At 45.8% G+C, this 16,533-nt stretch overlaps 1 protein-coding gene across 23 annotated transcripts in view; it reads right to left on the bottom strand.

Annotated features, from left to right (window-relative positions):
• LOC109895444 (tight junction protein ZO-1) overlaps window positions 1-16,533 on the bottom strand; it is a 150,442-nt gene that overhangs the window by 26,685 nt on the left and 107,224 nt on the right. For 12 of the 23 annotated variants that reach the window (XM_031830799.1, XM_031830795.1, XM_031830800.1 and 9 more), the window contains 11 exons: window positions 16,228-16,447; window positions 13,659-13,843; window positions 13,364-13,459; window positions 13,008-13,034; window positions 12,009-12,091; window positions 11,514-11,724; window positions 9,137-9,237; window positions 8,527-8,877; window positions 4,086-4,394; window positions 2,087-2,989; window positions 1,671-1,753 (listed from right to left, as the gene is read on the bottom strand). In XM_031830799.1, coding sequence (XP_031686659.1) covers window positions 1,671-1,753; window positions 2,087-2,989; window positions 4,086-4,394; window positions 8,527-8,877; window positions 9,137-9,237; window positions 11,514-11,724; window positions 12,009-12,091; window positions 13,008-13,034; window positions 13,364-13,459; window positions 13,659-13,843; window positions 16,228-16,447 — 2,569 coding nt within the window. The other 11 variants (XM_020489126.2, XM_031830811.1, XM_031830812.1 and 8 more) reach the window with 3 other exon arrangements.

The raw sequence follows: 16,533 nt of genomic DNA, 5'->3' as shown, positions 1-16,533 counted from the left end.
TAACGTGGCAGGATACCTTAAGAGTTTTGATGAACATGAATGATGGTAGTCAGCTTGAAACGTGGGGATTACAGACTGGGACAGGGAGAGGTTGAAAATGTCTCTGAAGACAGATGCGGCCTTACGCGTGTTGACACACTCAAAAACCTTACTCATGTCAGCCTCAGAGAGAGATCACCCAGTCCTCTGGCTCAGCGGGGGCCCTCATGCTGGGCTCTGTGTTGTTTTTGTCGAAGCATTGATAAAAGGCATTGAGATTGTCTGGTAGAGAGACTTCATTAGGCAGATCACGGCTAGGGCTTCCTTTGTAGTCCATAATTTACTGTAGCCCCTGCCACATGACTCAGAGCCAGTATAATAGGATTCCACCTTGTTTAGATCTTACCCCTTTGCCTGTTTGATAGCTCTGCAGAGGTCGTAGCGGGACTTCTTGTACGCATTCGTGTCCTCGGCCATAGCCTCACGGTTCGCTGCTATAGCCCAGTGAGCAGTAGCTCTGTCCTTTAGCTTAACACGCACCTCTGTGTTAATTCAGGGCTTTAGTTTGGGGAAGCAGCAAACCTTCACTGTGGGGACGATGTCAGCGATGCATTTCCTGATTAGCAAATTCCAGTCAGCACTAGCAAAGCAGTACTGTAGAATAGCTTCTGCTCCGGTAGACCATTTTCTATGGAGCACATCATGGGTCTTCCTGTTTGAGCTTTTGTTTGTAAACAGGAAGCAGGAGTGGCGTGGAATTAAAATCACCGGGAACAAGAAAAGCAGCATCCGGGTGCATGGTTTCCTGCTTGTTTATAGCCTCGTACAGTTCATCAAGTGTCAGCTTGTTGTTGTTGTCCTGATGTGGAATATATACAGCAGTCACAATAACAGATGAAAAGTCTCTCCGGAGGTTAAAAGGTCAGCATTTTACCATCAGGTATTTCAAGACGTGAACAATAGGACAAAACTCCCTTCTACTGCGCTAGAGTCTGCACAACATTTGCTGCTGATGAAGAGACTTAGCTCTCCCACTCTAGATTTCCCTGAATCCGATATCCTGTCCGCTCGGTGAATGGAGAATCCATCAAGTATTTTGTCTGAAAGCCATGTTTCAGAAAAACAGAGGATATTGCAGTTACGAGAGTCCCGCTAGAGGTCATCCATCTTATTATCAAGTGGCCAATAGAATGAAGGGAACTGGTGGCTGGTTTTCCTTCGACTCGCCAGGACGGCCACTCTCCTGCCTCCTTTTCGCCGGCGTTTCCTCTTGGGTAGCCCGAAGATTTGGTTGGAGGTACACAAAGAGCCCAGGGCAGATGAGTCAAACTCGTAGTTGAACCCAGAATTGAGTTAAGTAAGAGCCGGTCTGATGTTCAAAAGTATTTGTTGATCATATGTAATGATAGCGGATAGATTTAGTGCCAAAAAAGTAGATAAACATCAAAATAATGGCTAAGTTGGGTCAGAGTACACAAGACGGCAGCCATACAATACAGTACACTGTCATATATCTTCAAAAGTAATTTACCTTTCTAAGCCCTATTATCCACTTCAGAGTGGATCACCTGACAGCCCTAACAGACATATTTGGCCCTCAGAGAAAGCAGCATCTGTTCTGTGGTGTGATGTATTGTGTGTGTGGTGGGAGGGGGGGGGGCTCAGGGCTGTACTCCATTATGACTCATTACCTGAACGACTTCTCCTGGTCCAGATTGCTGAGCGAGTTGGCTTTAGGAATGCACGCGCCTGGTTTGGTGGGCAGATCTGCTGACTGTGGGAGCAAGATAGAAATGCAAATAAAATTCCTGGAAAAGTAAACCTTTACGGACATCACATGGACCAATCAAATAGAATTAGAAGAGGTCAGGGTCAGGTAACCCTGTGAGCATTACCAGTGCTTAACTTGGACTGAAATAGGTTCTGGTACTCATTTTATGTGCCGCTACCATTTGCATTTAGGTGCAGGAGCTCCACAATACTTTTGAGCTAATATTCTATAAGATGAACAGGAGCTCAGGCAGTAGAGCATTTGAGCTCGTGCCCAAGTCAAGCACTCTGAGCATTACATACGTGCACAAGAGTGAGGTGTTTTCCAGATGCTTACCCTGGGCCCGACGGTCTCTCCTGCCTCCTTGGCTCGGTCCACAGACACAGAGCGCTTGTTCTCAAACATCTTGACCCTGGACAGCACCGACTGGGCCCTTATGGCCGGGTCGTCCTCCAGCTCCACTCTGGGGGGAGGAGGAAGAGGATTGGGGGCTGTAGTGATCACCGTGTCCCCAGGTGAGGGACGGAGAGCCTCTGGTTGTGGTTTGGGTGCGGGCACTGGGGCGTCAAAGTTCATGATGGGTTCATACTGTTGGGATGGGGGCTTGTAGCCTCGGTGCTGTGGTGTTGCCTGGTTGTAGGCAGGACCAGGTCCTGGCCGCTGGGCAGGCTCCCCCTGGTAGTATTGTTTCGGGGGCTCTGGAGAGCGTGTTGCAGGGGGATACGGGTGAGGCTCCTGGTCGTAACGTAGGGGAGCATAGCCCCCTGGGACGGATGGAGGAGGCTCATCGTAGCGGATGGGTCCTGGTCCTGCTGGCTTGCCGTAGCGAGGTCGTCCGTTGTAGCCAAGCGGGTTCTCATCATAGCGCGGCTGAGGAGGGCTGTCTCGCTCGGGTCCATCTTCATAGGACAGCCGGGGGTCGTAGCCAGGCCCAGGGGGGTGCTGCTGCTGGTGGGGTGGTGGGCCAGAGGTCTGCTGGTTGTATGGAGGCCACTGGTCATCGTAGTGAGGCACGTTTTTCTCGTGGTGCAGTTGAGAGTCGAAGTTACGATACTTTGGTTCCAGGTAGCCACCCCCGTCGTAGCGGTTGGGCGGGTGATCGTAATCTCTGTACGGGTGTTGGTCCTGGTACGGAGGCTGGGACTCGTAGGTCATGGGCGGCCCCATCGCCGGAGACGGTTTTACACCACCTTGGTTCACTCTGACTGGCTCCTCCAGGTAGGGATCCTTCTTGTACATCTGAGGAAATAAACAATGGAAGAAACATATGGTGAGTAATGGGACAAGAGCAACCAGTAGCACACATCCAATAAATAAATGTGCTTATAAATATAAGAATCAAGTGACAGAAGGCAACGTAGAATATTAAAACATAAGATTAATGGCTGAAGGAGGAAGCAGAGAGAGGAAGCAGGGAGACCTGAAATAGAGACACTCAGAGGTAGGGGTTAAAGGTCAGGTCAAACAGAATGCAGGTCTGAATGTCAGATCAGAGCAGCCAATACACACAGGAGCTCTCAATATATACACAACATCCCACTTTTGTTTAAACAGCAACCCAAAAACAAAACAAACAAAGTAGATACAAAACAAAATAAAAACTATATCTTGATAACATTACAAGCCAAATGAAAATACTGCATGTCCCCCCCGCACAACGTAAACCCTACTAAAAACCATGGCATTTGAAAAGTAGCCATTGAACAAAAAAGTCATAATTTACTTGAACTTCATGGGATGTTTAAAAGCCATAAAATGTATACTCCACAGTTGGAGCAAAATGGCTACATTTCAAATTCAGGGAATAAAATGTCCAATAAAATATCCAAAATACTGATTGATGACTTGAAGAGAATGTCGCCAAATAATATATTATTTGATATTTATTTATTCTATATAATTAAAATGGCCCATTCAGTCTGCATCAAACAGTACACCACTATCATCAGTTCTACTGCTACGTTTAAACAGAAGAGAAACCAACTGAAACATGTTGTAGCCATGCAAAGAGGGTAAGCAACAGTGAGAGCCTCAGGTTCTTCGCTGCTCTTCTCTATATAGGTACCACATCAATGCAGCAATCAGTCTATATTCTCCTCCAAGAAGCCCACTGTTGTTTACGAGTGCTCAGACATTACGAGTGCTCAGACACACACAGTCTCTCAGTCTCTCTCTCTCTCAGTCTCTCTCTCTCTGAGACGCACACAGTGGACAGCGGGCAAGCATGCAAGAGTGAAAGGAAAGCGTGGCGGGCGGTACACAGGCAGGCAGCGACAGGCCACAGCAGACCGACAGCGGGGTCGGCCGGGCCAGGCCATGTCCAGACGATGGGTACCTGTGGTTCTGAACTGGGCGGTCCGGATTGTAGGGGTTCGGGTTCGAGCGTTGGGGCCGGGGCCAGGGGCTGAGCTAGATCAGGGGTGGGCATCCTAAGCCTGTCAGCCTCGGGGCCGGGGCCTGGGTTGGGTTTGCTCTGGGGAGCAGCGATAGGGCCAAGGCTTAAACCATGGCTCAAACCCGCTACACCATTTACAGTTTTGTTGACAGCAGGGGGCGCTGCCTCTGTCTCAGCCAGTAACACAGGCTGCTCAGGCTGCTGAGGGAGGATAGGCATGGTGGCCGGAACAGCCTCTGCTTTCTCATTCTGTGAAGTGGTTCAGAAACGTTTAATACACGGTGCTACTGCACGAGGGAGATACACCCTCACTAATGTTACAGCGTAACACAGCCTGCTCTGTACCTCCTCCACCGACCGACTCAGTAACTCACCATCCTTGGACCAATTTCAACTGATGGCTTTAGATGATCAATCTGCCACGTAAGAATTCGTAACAGGACAAAGTTTCTGTGGTTTATGTTGTCTGATTGAACTTTAATTCTAGATTACAGTACAATGTTTTGCTTTTCTTTTTTTCTCTTTTATACATCAGAAGACAAACTTTTCGTGGATATCATAACGGCCGAATCGACCCAGATAAATACATTTACAGCAATACGTGGTTAACACTGACATTTCCAACATGCACATAATACTTTCTTGTGTCACGGTATCAGTCCGAATCACAAGTGAAACAACTAGGAAGAGCACATAGGTGGGGACCGATACAGACACTTGACAGACATAAAACTTTGTCTCCTCAGTGAGAACATCGACATCAACAAAAACAGTCACACTAACGCAGGTCGTGAATACTGATTATAACAGTCACACTAAAGCATGTGGTGAACACTGATTATAACAGTCACACTAACGCATGTGGTGAACACTGATTATAACAGTCACACTAACACAGGTCGTGAACACTGATTATAACAGTCACACTAACGCATGTGGTGAACACTGATTATAACAGTCACACTAACGCATGTGGTGAATACTGATTATAACAATCACACTAACGCATGTGGTGAACACTGATTATAACAGTCACACTAACTCATGTCGTGAATACTGATTATAACAGTCACACTAACGCAGGTCGTGAATACTGATTATAACAGTCACACTAACGCATGTGGTAAATACTGATTATAACAGTCACACTAACGCAGGTCGTGAACACTGATTATAACAGTCACACTAACTCATGTCGTGAATACTGATTATAACAGTCACACTAACGCATGTGGTGAACACTGATTATAACAGTCACACTAACGCAGGTCGTGAACACTGATTATAACAGTCACACTAACGCAGGTCGTGAATACTGATTATAACAGTCACACTAACGCATGTGGTGAACACTGATTATAACAATCACACTAACGCATGTGGTGAACACTGATTATAACAGTCACACTAACTCATGTCGTGAATACTGATTATAACAGTCACACTAACGCAGGTCGTGAATACGGATTATAACAGTCACACTAACGCATGTGGTAAATACTGATTATAACAGTCACACTAACGCAGGTCGTGAACACTGATTATAACAGTCACACTAACGCAGGTCGTGAATACTGATTATAACAGTCACACTAACGCAGGTCGTGAATACTGATTATAACAGACACACTAACGCAGGTCGTGTAAACTGATTATAACAGTCACACTAACGCATGTGGTGAATACTGATTATAACAGTCACACAACACAGGTCGTGAACACTGATTATAACAGTCACACTAACACAGGTCGTGAACACTGATTATAACAGTCACACTAACACAGGTCGTGAATACTGATTATAACAGTCACACTAACACAGGTCGTGAATACTGATTATAACAGTCACACTAACACAGGTAGTGAACACTGATTATAACAGTCACACTAACGCATGTGGTGAATACTGATTATAACAGTCACACAACACAGGTCGTGAACACTGATTATAACAGTCACACTAACGCAGGTCGTGAATACTGATTATAACAGTCACACTAACGCATGTGGTGAACACAGATTATAACAGTCACACTAACGCAGGTAGTGAACACTGATTATAACAGTCACACTAACGCATGTGGTGAATACTGATTATAACAGTCACACTAACGCAGGTAGTGAACACTGATTATAACAGTCACACTAACACAGGTCGTGAATACTGATTATAACAGTCACACTAACACAGGTCGTGAATACTGATTATAACAGTCACACTAACACAGGTAGTGAACACTGATTATAACAGTCACACTAACACAGGTTGTGAATACTGATTATAACAGTCACACTAACACAGGTAGTGAATACTGATTATAACAGTCACACTAACACAGGTCGTGAATAGTGATTATAACAGTCACACTAACACAGGTCGTGAATACTGATTATAACAGTCACACTAACGCAGGTCGTGAACACTGATTATAACAGTCACACTAACTCATGTCGTGAATACTGATTATAACAGTCACACTAACGCATGTGGTGAACACTGATTATAACAGTCACACTAACGCAGGTCGTGAACACTGATTATAACAGTCACACTAACGCAGGTCGTGAATACTGATTATAACAGTCACACTAACGCATGTGGTGAACACTGATTATAACAATCACACAAACGCATGTGGTGAACACTGATTATAACAGTCACACTAACTCATGTCGTGAATACTGATTATAACAGTCACACTAACGCAGGTCGTGAATACGGATTATAACAGTCACACTAACGCATGTGGTAAATACTGATTATAACAGTCACACTAACGCAGGTCGTGAACACTGATTATAACAGTCACACTAACGCAGGTCGTGAATACTGATTATAACAGTCACACTAACGCAGGTCGTGAATACTGATTATAACAGACACACTAACGCAGGTCGTGTAAACTGATTATAACAGTCACACTAACGCATGTGGTGAATACTGATTATAACAGTCACACAACACAGGTCGTGAACACTGATTATAACAGTCACACTAACGCAGGTCGTGAATACTGATTATAACAGTCACACTAACACATGTGGTGAACACTGATTATAACAGTCACACTAACGCAGGTAGTGAACACTGATTATAACAGTCACACTAACGCATGTGGTGAATACTGATTATAACAGTCACACTAACGCAGGTAGTGAACACTGATTATAACAGTCACACTAACACAGGTCGTGAACACTGATTATAACAGTCACACTAACACAGGTCGTGAATACTGATTATAACAGTCACACTAACACAGGTCGTGAATACTGATTATAACAGTCACACTAACACAGGTAGTGAACACTGATTATAACAGTCACACTAACGCATGTGGTGAATACTGATTATAACAGTCACACAACACAGGTCGTGAACACTGATTATAACAGTCACACTAACGCAGGTCGTGAATACTGATTATAACAGTCACACTAACGCATGTGGTGAACACTGATTATAACAGTCACACTAACGCAGGTAGTGAACACTGATTATAACAGTCACACTAACGCATGTGGTGAATACTGATTATAACAGTCACACTAACGCAGGTAGTGAACACTGATTATAACAGTCACACTAACACAGGTCGTGAACACTGATTATAACAGTCACACTAACACAGGTCGTGAATACTGATTATAACAGTCACACTAACACAGGTCGTGAATACTGATTATAACAGTCACACTAACACAGGTAGTGAACACTGATTATAACAGTCACACTAACACAGGTTGTGAATACTGATTATAACAGTCACACTAACACAGGTAGTGAATACTGATTATAACAGTCACACTAACACAGGTCGTGAATAGTGATTATAACAGTCACACTAACACAGGTCGTGAATACTGATTATAACAGTCACACTAACACAGGTCGTGAATACTGATTATAACAGTCACACTAACACAGGTCGTGAATACTGATTATAACAGTCACACTAACACAGGTCGTGAATACTGATTATAACAGTCACACTAACACATGTTGTGAATACTGATTATAACAGTCACACTAACACAGGTCGTGAACACTGATTATAACAGTCACACTAACACATGTCGTGAATACTGATTATAACAGTCACACTAACACAGGTCGTGAACACTGATTATAACAGTCAAGCTTATTCTCGCTTTTTTCTCTTTTTTTCTTCAAAAATAAAAAAAAAACACAAACAACAATAGTGAATAAATACTTAAGTGGATACAAATTTTCTTTCCATCTTTTTTGTTTTTCTTTGTTTTGTGTTAGTAGATAATACTGTTTTAAAACACTGCTTCAATAGCGGCGCCAGAACACTCTCCTCACGCACACCACGGATTCGAGACAACAGGGCAGATGAACGGCTCTCATAAACGGTACCTGCTGGGCCACTGGTGCCTTGAACCCGGCTGGGTCGATCCGGTTCAGGGGGTCGGGCTGCACTGTGTGCTGGTACCCGCCGTACCTCATGGGCTCCTGGATGACTGGCGGGTCCTCTCGGACGGGCTCCGAGGAGCGGGTGATGGCGGGCTCAGTGGGCAGGCCCACCTCGTCGTTCAGCGTCTCGTCTAGTTCCTGGTCGGTGTAGGCCCCGCCCTCTGTGTCCGTGTCCTCGTAGTCGGAGGTGTGGCGGCTGTCCGTGCTGTACATGGAGTACTCACTGCCTGGAGCCGACAGGTAGGACAGACGGTCATCATGCAGATCCAGGTCATCATCTGGAGCACCGTCCGCCTGGGGAGACACGACAGGAGGACAGCAGGGGAGAGAGGGAGGGAGAGGGACAGGGGGAAGGGAGATAAAGAAAGAGCAGAAGCAGAAAAATTACAGTGAGGAGAGACAGAGAAATGAATGGCAAAGAAACACGTATTCATGCACAAAATACATTGTATATTAAAATTGTCTGACATACATTTTGAATACAACATTTTCATTCAAATGAAATGTATTGGTAAGTGTTTGATGTGGTTAGTCTCGGCGCTGAGTGTCCTACCTTTCCCTCTGAAACCCACACCAGCTGGTTCTGCTGCTGTTGAATGGTCTCCTTCAGGGCACCGTACCACCCGTCATTCATATTATTCATGTTAATGGTGGCTTGGGAAGGATAGAGCGAAGAGAAGGAGCAGAGACAAAGCACCACTCAAATGAACACAGTCAGCCGATAACACAATTCTCATAGTCACTGTGGAAATCTGTTCTCACAACCTCATGAAAAACCATTACGATTAACACATCATAGTCCGGTTTCCCGATAGCAATGGAACGTTGACAACACCACGCAGAGAGAATGGTTACTTATCGTGCCGTTGGAGCATGTGTCGATACTGATAGGATCAAAAGAAAGGAAGCGCTGATCTAGGATCAGCTTTCTCCATTAAAATCTTACCTTAACATTCTAATTATGTCACAATACTGACGACAGATTAGCTCCTAGACTAGAGATATTTTTGGGGTATATTTGTTTGGTATACTCAGTGTATAGTGAGACAAATTACAGACAGTACCCTACAAGTAGCAAAACAGAACTCAATTGATTGAACATGAAATGTATTTCAATATGACTGAAACAGGCCTATAGCCTATTGTTTATATTTGAATGCAGTCATCTTGATTTTCATTTGAACCACCTTTTTATATGTCACTTGTTTGTATAAATTGCAAAGACATTGGCAACTTTTGTATTTGTAGTCAACTTTGTTCTGAAGTTTCTCGGTGGTCACAGAGAGACGGATAAACCATGTGATTCTATGTTTATTGAAGATCTTCTGTGTATAAAGTGACGCGGGGGGGGGGCAAAAAAAAGCTACGCACTTGGCTGTTTTACGAGTGGTCTGTGGCAGGCGTTAGATTACAAGTGTTTTCAAGTGCAACGTTAACGATGGTTTGGGGGAAAACAGCTCAGAAATTTAACGATGCTCCTACGAAGGTTCTAACGATGAACTTAACCTTAAGATGCTTTTGGGAGACCGGGCCCTGAACTAGTAAGTAATTGATATGTCTAACTAGCATTGATTCAGATATTGATGATTCATTATTGTTCTACATGGGGGGAAAAGCTTATTTCCAGTATCACCCCAGAGTTCTTGCGGTGTGTAAGCACCGGTTGTTGCGGTGTGTAAGCACCGGTTGTTGCGGTGTGTAAGCACCGGTTCTTGCGGTGTGTAAGCACAGGTTGTTGCGGTGTGTAAGCACAGGTTGTTGCGGTGTGTAAGCACAGGTTGTTGCGGTGTGTAAGCACAGGTTGCGGTGTGTAAGCACAGTTTCTTGCGGTGTGTAAGCACCGGTTGTTGCGGTATGCAAGCACCGGTTGTTGCGGTGTGTAAGCACCGGTTGTTGCGGTGTGTAAGCACAGGTTGTTGCGGTGTGTAAGCACAGGTTGTTGCGGTGTGTAAGCACTGGTTCTTGCAGTGTGTAAGCACCGGTTGTTGCGGTGTGTAAGCACAGGTTGTTGCGGTGTGTAAGCACAGGTTGTTGCGGTGTGTAAGCACAGGTTGTTGCGGTGTGTAAGCACCGGTTGTTGCGGTGTGTAAGCACTGGTTCTTGCAGTGTGTAAGCACAGGTTGTTGCGGTGTGTAAGCACAGGTTGTTGCGGTGTGTAAGCACAGGTTGTTGCAGTGTGTAAGCACAGGTTGTTGCAGTGTGTAAGCACAGGTTGTTGCAGTGTGTAAGCACAGGTTGTTGCGGTGTGTAAGCATTATATTACCACTGTTGTATCTATGAGCTGTCATGAGTCCAACAACACTCATGTCTATAGCGCTGCCTGGCAGATGTCAATCTGTTTGACCTTACACAAATACCACAGGTGACACTTCTCTGTTGTTCTCTTTCTCTCGCTCTCTCTAGGCTTGTTCTAAAAATACCAGGCAGTGCTTCATCTACAGACCCATGTGGAATAAGGGAGTAACTCAACATGGATGGGAAAGGAGAGGCTGTCTGTGCTCTCTGCTCTCCTGGGGTCTCTCTCTTGTGTGCACAACCTGTGCTTACACACCGCAATTCATACAGGGCAGGGCCGTGCAAGGAATGGGTAATGACGGCTGGGGTCCTGTGGGAGGTTAGCTCGGAGCCCTGAGCAGCCATGCCTGCGGGGGACATGTCCCCCCCAGATTCTGAAATATAATTTTTGTCCGCACCAGTTTTATCATTGGAATATCAATGGTTACTGTGTGCTTTAGGACCATGCGGACGCCTCCGAGCGGTCGGGTAGGCTGTTTGGAGTATTAATCCGACTGGATTAAAACCAAAGTTGCGCTCCTGGTCCACACTATAGTACAGCACGCAGCCCTAGCCTCTCTCACTCCTGACAACTCCATCTCTCCCTACCTCCTACTCTCTATTTCTCTCTTCCCCTCCCTCTCATAGAAACTCACTGGTGAAGAGGTGGTGGTTGTTCTTCCTCAGTTTGAGGGCTCTCTCGTAGAGTTTCCTGGCTGACTTCCTGGACTCGGGGCACAGCCTGGTTCTCATGGTCTTGACGCCCTGCTTGCTGTCCGGGTTGAGGAACACCACGATGGGGTACCACTGGGCGTAGTTCAGACGGTCCACAGCGTTGGGGGTGATGTCCAGCACAGCATGCCGGTCCTAAGGACACCCCCCCATAAAGAAATAATGTATATCTGATCTAAATACGAACACTAAAAGGTTTGCTCAGACTGCTGTTTTAGACTATATTTTTCATATATTGGTCAAATAAAAACGTTCATAATTCAATGAACACCAGAGAGCAGTAGTGAGCCATGGATGAGTCTACCTATGGATGTGTGTGTGTGTACTATATATGCTTTAAGAGGGGATCTGTCTGTGAGTGCATGCGCGCGTGTGTGTGTGTGTGCGTGCGTATCCGTGTATTAAGTAGTCTCACTCACCCGGTCAATGATCTGTTTAATGGTGTGGAGGCGAATGATCCCGGAGCCTCGCTGGTCTTTTCCTGCGTCTTTGGGCTCACTCTCTGCAGAGGGGGAGAAGGGACAGTGTTACCGTGTCATATTACTGCAGAGTTCACTATGCATCTCAGCTCATTACCTTCACCCTAATGCATGCAATATGCCTTAAGCACATTTCAAAACATAAAATAGGAGGTCGTGTCATTATGAATGTGCGCGTGCAACTACAGACATTACAGTACAGTATCATCCGTAATGCAGGAAATGTGTTACATGTGTGAAAAGCATTGAAGTGGGATAATGCACATACAAGAAGATAGGGAATCATTTCAAATAGATTCATGATTCAAATTTAAAAATGGATATAAAAGTCAGGGGAGTTAAGCAGGAATGTTCTAAGAAGGTTAATTATTTAAACATGGCTAGCCTGGCCTTATCGGTCTATCTGCCAAAATAAGGTAATGACCCTTCGAGAGGCCAGCTGACCTGGGTGCAGTTTCACTACTCAGAACTCAACACTTATCACAGGATCTGGCGCAGAAATGGCCTCTTATCTTTCACCACTCAACTCTACAAAAGCAGCATTCTAAATTGCAGAGTGCTAACATCAATAGCCCTTACAATTCCAGTCATAAACACACCAATGTCATAAGGCATTGTCTCCAATCAAATGTAAAAATTTACATTTTAAGTACAGATTATAGTGTAATCCACACACAGACATTAGGGGCTTGGGAATTAATAATGAAGACTAGTACTGTTATGTATGCAGCTTATTATCTGTAGGATTTTGACTGTGCCATGGGTACATGCTCTATAACTAGCTATATTCAGTCATTCCACAACCTCCCTACAGGCTGAAACAGGCCACACATGACCAACTACAGAAAACACATCTACGGTACAGAGGGTAGGCTACCACCTAGCTAACTAGCATGAATTAGCACTGATACAAACAAGTTGATGCACTTCATGACATACTTTCCACTCCTTCATGTTGCTGTGTTTCTGAAAAGAAAATACAAGGTTTACAGAGATATAGGTTACGCAAAATATGTCCAGGGCTGGAATCACTTTACATGTGGATTTTGGAGTAGTGCACTTAGGAAAATTGAAATTCAATACTGTCGAGGGTGTTAGAATTAACACTACATGCTAAAGATGCTAGCTACTCCCTCAAGTGGACCTGGAGTAGACAGATGAGGGCGCCCTCTAGGCTCTAACACAGAGCTGCTCTAAGCACTGTGTTACTCCAGCTGTGTGTGTGTGTGTGTGTGTGAGACACGGCTGAGACAGACAGTGAGATGGCTACTAATGGCTAGCTAAAGGCTACTCACTGGCCAGCTCAAACAGGTCAGGCTCCTCTCTGGCCAGCTTCTCTCGTGCCACGTCTGCGATGGACCCAAAGATCACCACAGGCCTTAGGAACCCAGCTGGATAACAGAAGACACAAAACACCATATTTGACAGTATCAACCCCTCTCAAGGCCGAATTTGTAGGCAACAAACACACGGCTGCATTCCCATTTCTACGCTTTTAGATTGAAGCAATGTACTGGGAAAGCATTCTCAGTGGTAAGCTAGTTTAGGTATTGTGATGTTTCCATGGACTCTGCTCTGGATATCACCTACCCTCTCTCAGCACCACCCTCTCATAGGCAGGGAACTTGGTCTGGACCGGCTGGGCAGACAGGTCCTCTCTGCTCTTCCTCAGGTTCCTCTTGGAGGTCCGCAGACCACGGAACCTCCAGAAGTCAGCCCTGTCACCCCCTGGCGTTTTGGGGAGGGTATACTGCACACTGGACAACTGCTCTGCCCTGTGGGAGGGGGAACAGAGTGGTGTCAGGCAACAGGCAATGGATTCAATAGTTGGTTTTCAATGGAAACCGCAAACGTCCTCAGTTTATTTTTAATTTGTGCAGTTAATTTGTGCAGTTAATGACTCATTTACAGCCCTGTTATTCTATACAACTTACCTCGATTCTTATTTATTTTCTCCCCAATTTCGTAGTATCCAATAGCTAGTTACAGTCTTGTCCCATTGCTGCAACTCCCGTACGGACTCGGGAGAGGCGAAGGTCGAGAGTCATGCGTCCTCCGAAACACGACCCCCGCCAACAGCACTGCTTCTTGACACCCTGCCCGCTTAACCTGGAAGCCAGCCACACCAATGTGTCGGAGGAAACACCGTACACCTGGCGACAGTGTCAGCGTGCACGGCGCCCGGCCCGTCACAGGTGTCGATAGAGCGCAATGGGACAAGCACATCCCGGCCGGCCAAAACCCTCCCCTAACCCGGACGACGCTGGGCCAATTGTGCGCCGGCCCATGGGTCTCCTGGTCGCGGCCGGGTGGACTCAAACCAGGATCTCTAGCAGCACAGCTAGTACTGCGATGCAGTACCTTAGACCACTGCACCACTCGTTAGGCCACCTCTATTCTATTCTGAAATACTTCTATACCTTTACATAACCTAGAATTCAGTAAACATTTGACTGAAGAGGACACAGGCATGGCCAGGGACACAACGTGGCTGAGTAGCCACGGTGCACTGAGTATAATGGTTACGTTAACGTATGCATGTGACAAATATTGGTGTCACGCTGGTATGTTGGGAGCACTGTGAGGTTCCCCTGTCTGCACCATGGTGTGGAATGTCTCTCTCTCTCTAAACATAGCCAGGGGCTGTAGGTCAGGCCAGGCCTAGACTCCAACAGGGACTGTCAGTCTGCTGTTTCATTATGAATAGATAGTCTCCTACCCTCACAGGACTCATAGTGAAAATGCCTTCTCACTAGAACAGTTGTCACCTGTGTAATTGAGACTAGGGGTGATGTTAATGTGTCCTACTTTACACAGCCCAGTTCATCATCTTATGTTTGGGTTGTTGTTTACCATCTCTACACCGACAGCAAGGCTGCTGGTGTCTTATTTGACTAATCCCGTCGACCCCCCCCCCCTAGCCATCTTACCCTCTCCACAGAGTAGGCTCTGCTGAACTCTACACTACTGGTTCTAGTTGGGGATGATGTCTCTCTCCTGTATTCTACCTGTTCTAGTTGGGGATGATGTCTCTCTCCTGTATTCTACCTGTTCTTGTTGGGGATGATGTCTCTCTCCTGTATTCTGCCTGTTCTAGTTAGGGATGATGTCTCTGTCCCGTATTCCACCTGTTCTTGTTGGGGATGATGTCTCTCTCCTGTATTCTACATGTTCTTGTTGGGGATGATGTCTCTCTCCTGTATTCTAGCTGTTCTAGTTGGGGATGATGTCTCTCTCCTGTATTCTAGTTGGGGATGATGTCTCTGTCCCGTATTCCACCTGTTCTTGTTGGGGATGATGTCTCTCTCCTGTATTCTACCTGTTCTTGTTGGGGATGATGTCTCTCTCCTGTATTCTACCTGTTCTAGTTGGGGATGATGTCTCTCTCCTGTATTCTACCTGTTCTAGTTGGGGATGATGTCTCTCTCCTGTATTCTACCTGTTCTTGTTGGGGATGATGTCTCTCTCCCGTATTCTACCTGTTCTTGTTGGGGATGATGTCTCTGTCCCGTATTCTACCTGTTCTAGTTGGGGATGATGTCTCTGTCCCGTATTCCACCTGTTCTTGTTGGGGATGATGTCTCTCTCCTGTATTCTACCTGTTCTTGTTGGGGATGATGTCTCTCTCCTGTATTCTACCTGTTCTAGTTGGGGATGATGTCTCTCTCCTGTATTCTACCTGTTCTTGTTGGGGATGATGTCTCTCTCCTGTATTCTACCTGTTCTAGTTGGGGATGATGTCTCTGTCCCGTATTCCACCTGTTCTTGTTGGGGATGATGTCTCTCTCCTGTATTCTACCTGTTCTTGTTGGGGATGATGTCTCTCTCCTGTATTCTACCTGTTCTAGTTGGGGATGATGTCTCTCTCCTGTATTCTACCTGTTCTAGTTGGGGATGATGTCTCTCTCCCGTATTCTAGCTGTTCTAGTTGGGGATGATGTCTCTCTCCTGTATTCTAGCTGTTCTAGTTGGGGATGATGTCTCTCTCCCGTATTCTAGCTGTTCTAGTTGGGGATGATGTCTCTCTCCTGTATTCTAGCTGTTCTAGTTGGGGATGATGTCTCTCTCCTGTATTCTACCTGTTCTAGTTGGGGATGATGTCTCTCTCCTGTATTCTACCTGTTCTTGTTGGGGATGATGCCTCTCTCCCGTATTCTACCTGTTCTTGTTGGGGATGATGCCTCTCTCCACCTCCTGGTGGTTCTTGCCAATGCGTATGGCGAGCCAGGAGCCCAGCTTGCCGTTGTAGAGGGTGTCCACTACACGGAACACCTCTCCCTTGTTGAAGCTTAGGCCATACGGAGACTCCTTCTCATACTCAAAGTGGGTTCGGATGTAGAACGAGTCGCCCACATCCGACTCTACTATCCGACGGTAAACTGGTAGAAGAAGAAATTAAGTAGGGATAAATGTTCAGCTATACAATTGAAAGTGTGTGTACAGTTCACATGTAACCAGGTTAACT

Source organism: Oncorhynchus kisutch, linkage group LG8, assembly GCF_002021735.2.
Source record: "Oncorhynchus kisutch isolate 150728-3 linkage group LG8, Okis_V2, whole genome shotgun sequence".
Classification (NCBI taxonomy): domain Eukaryota; kingdom Metazoa; phylum Chordata; class Actinopteri; order Salmoniformes; family Salmonidae; genus Oncorhynchus; species Oncorhynchus kisutch.
The sequence above is the reverse complement of the archived record's forward strand: the minus strand, read 5'-3'. Positions and strand labels throughout refer to the sequence as shown.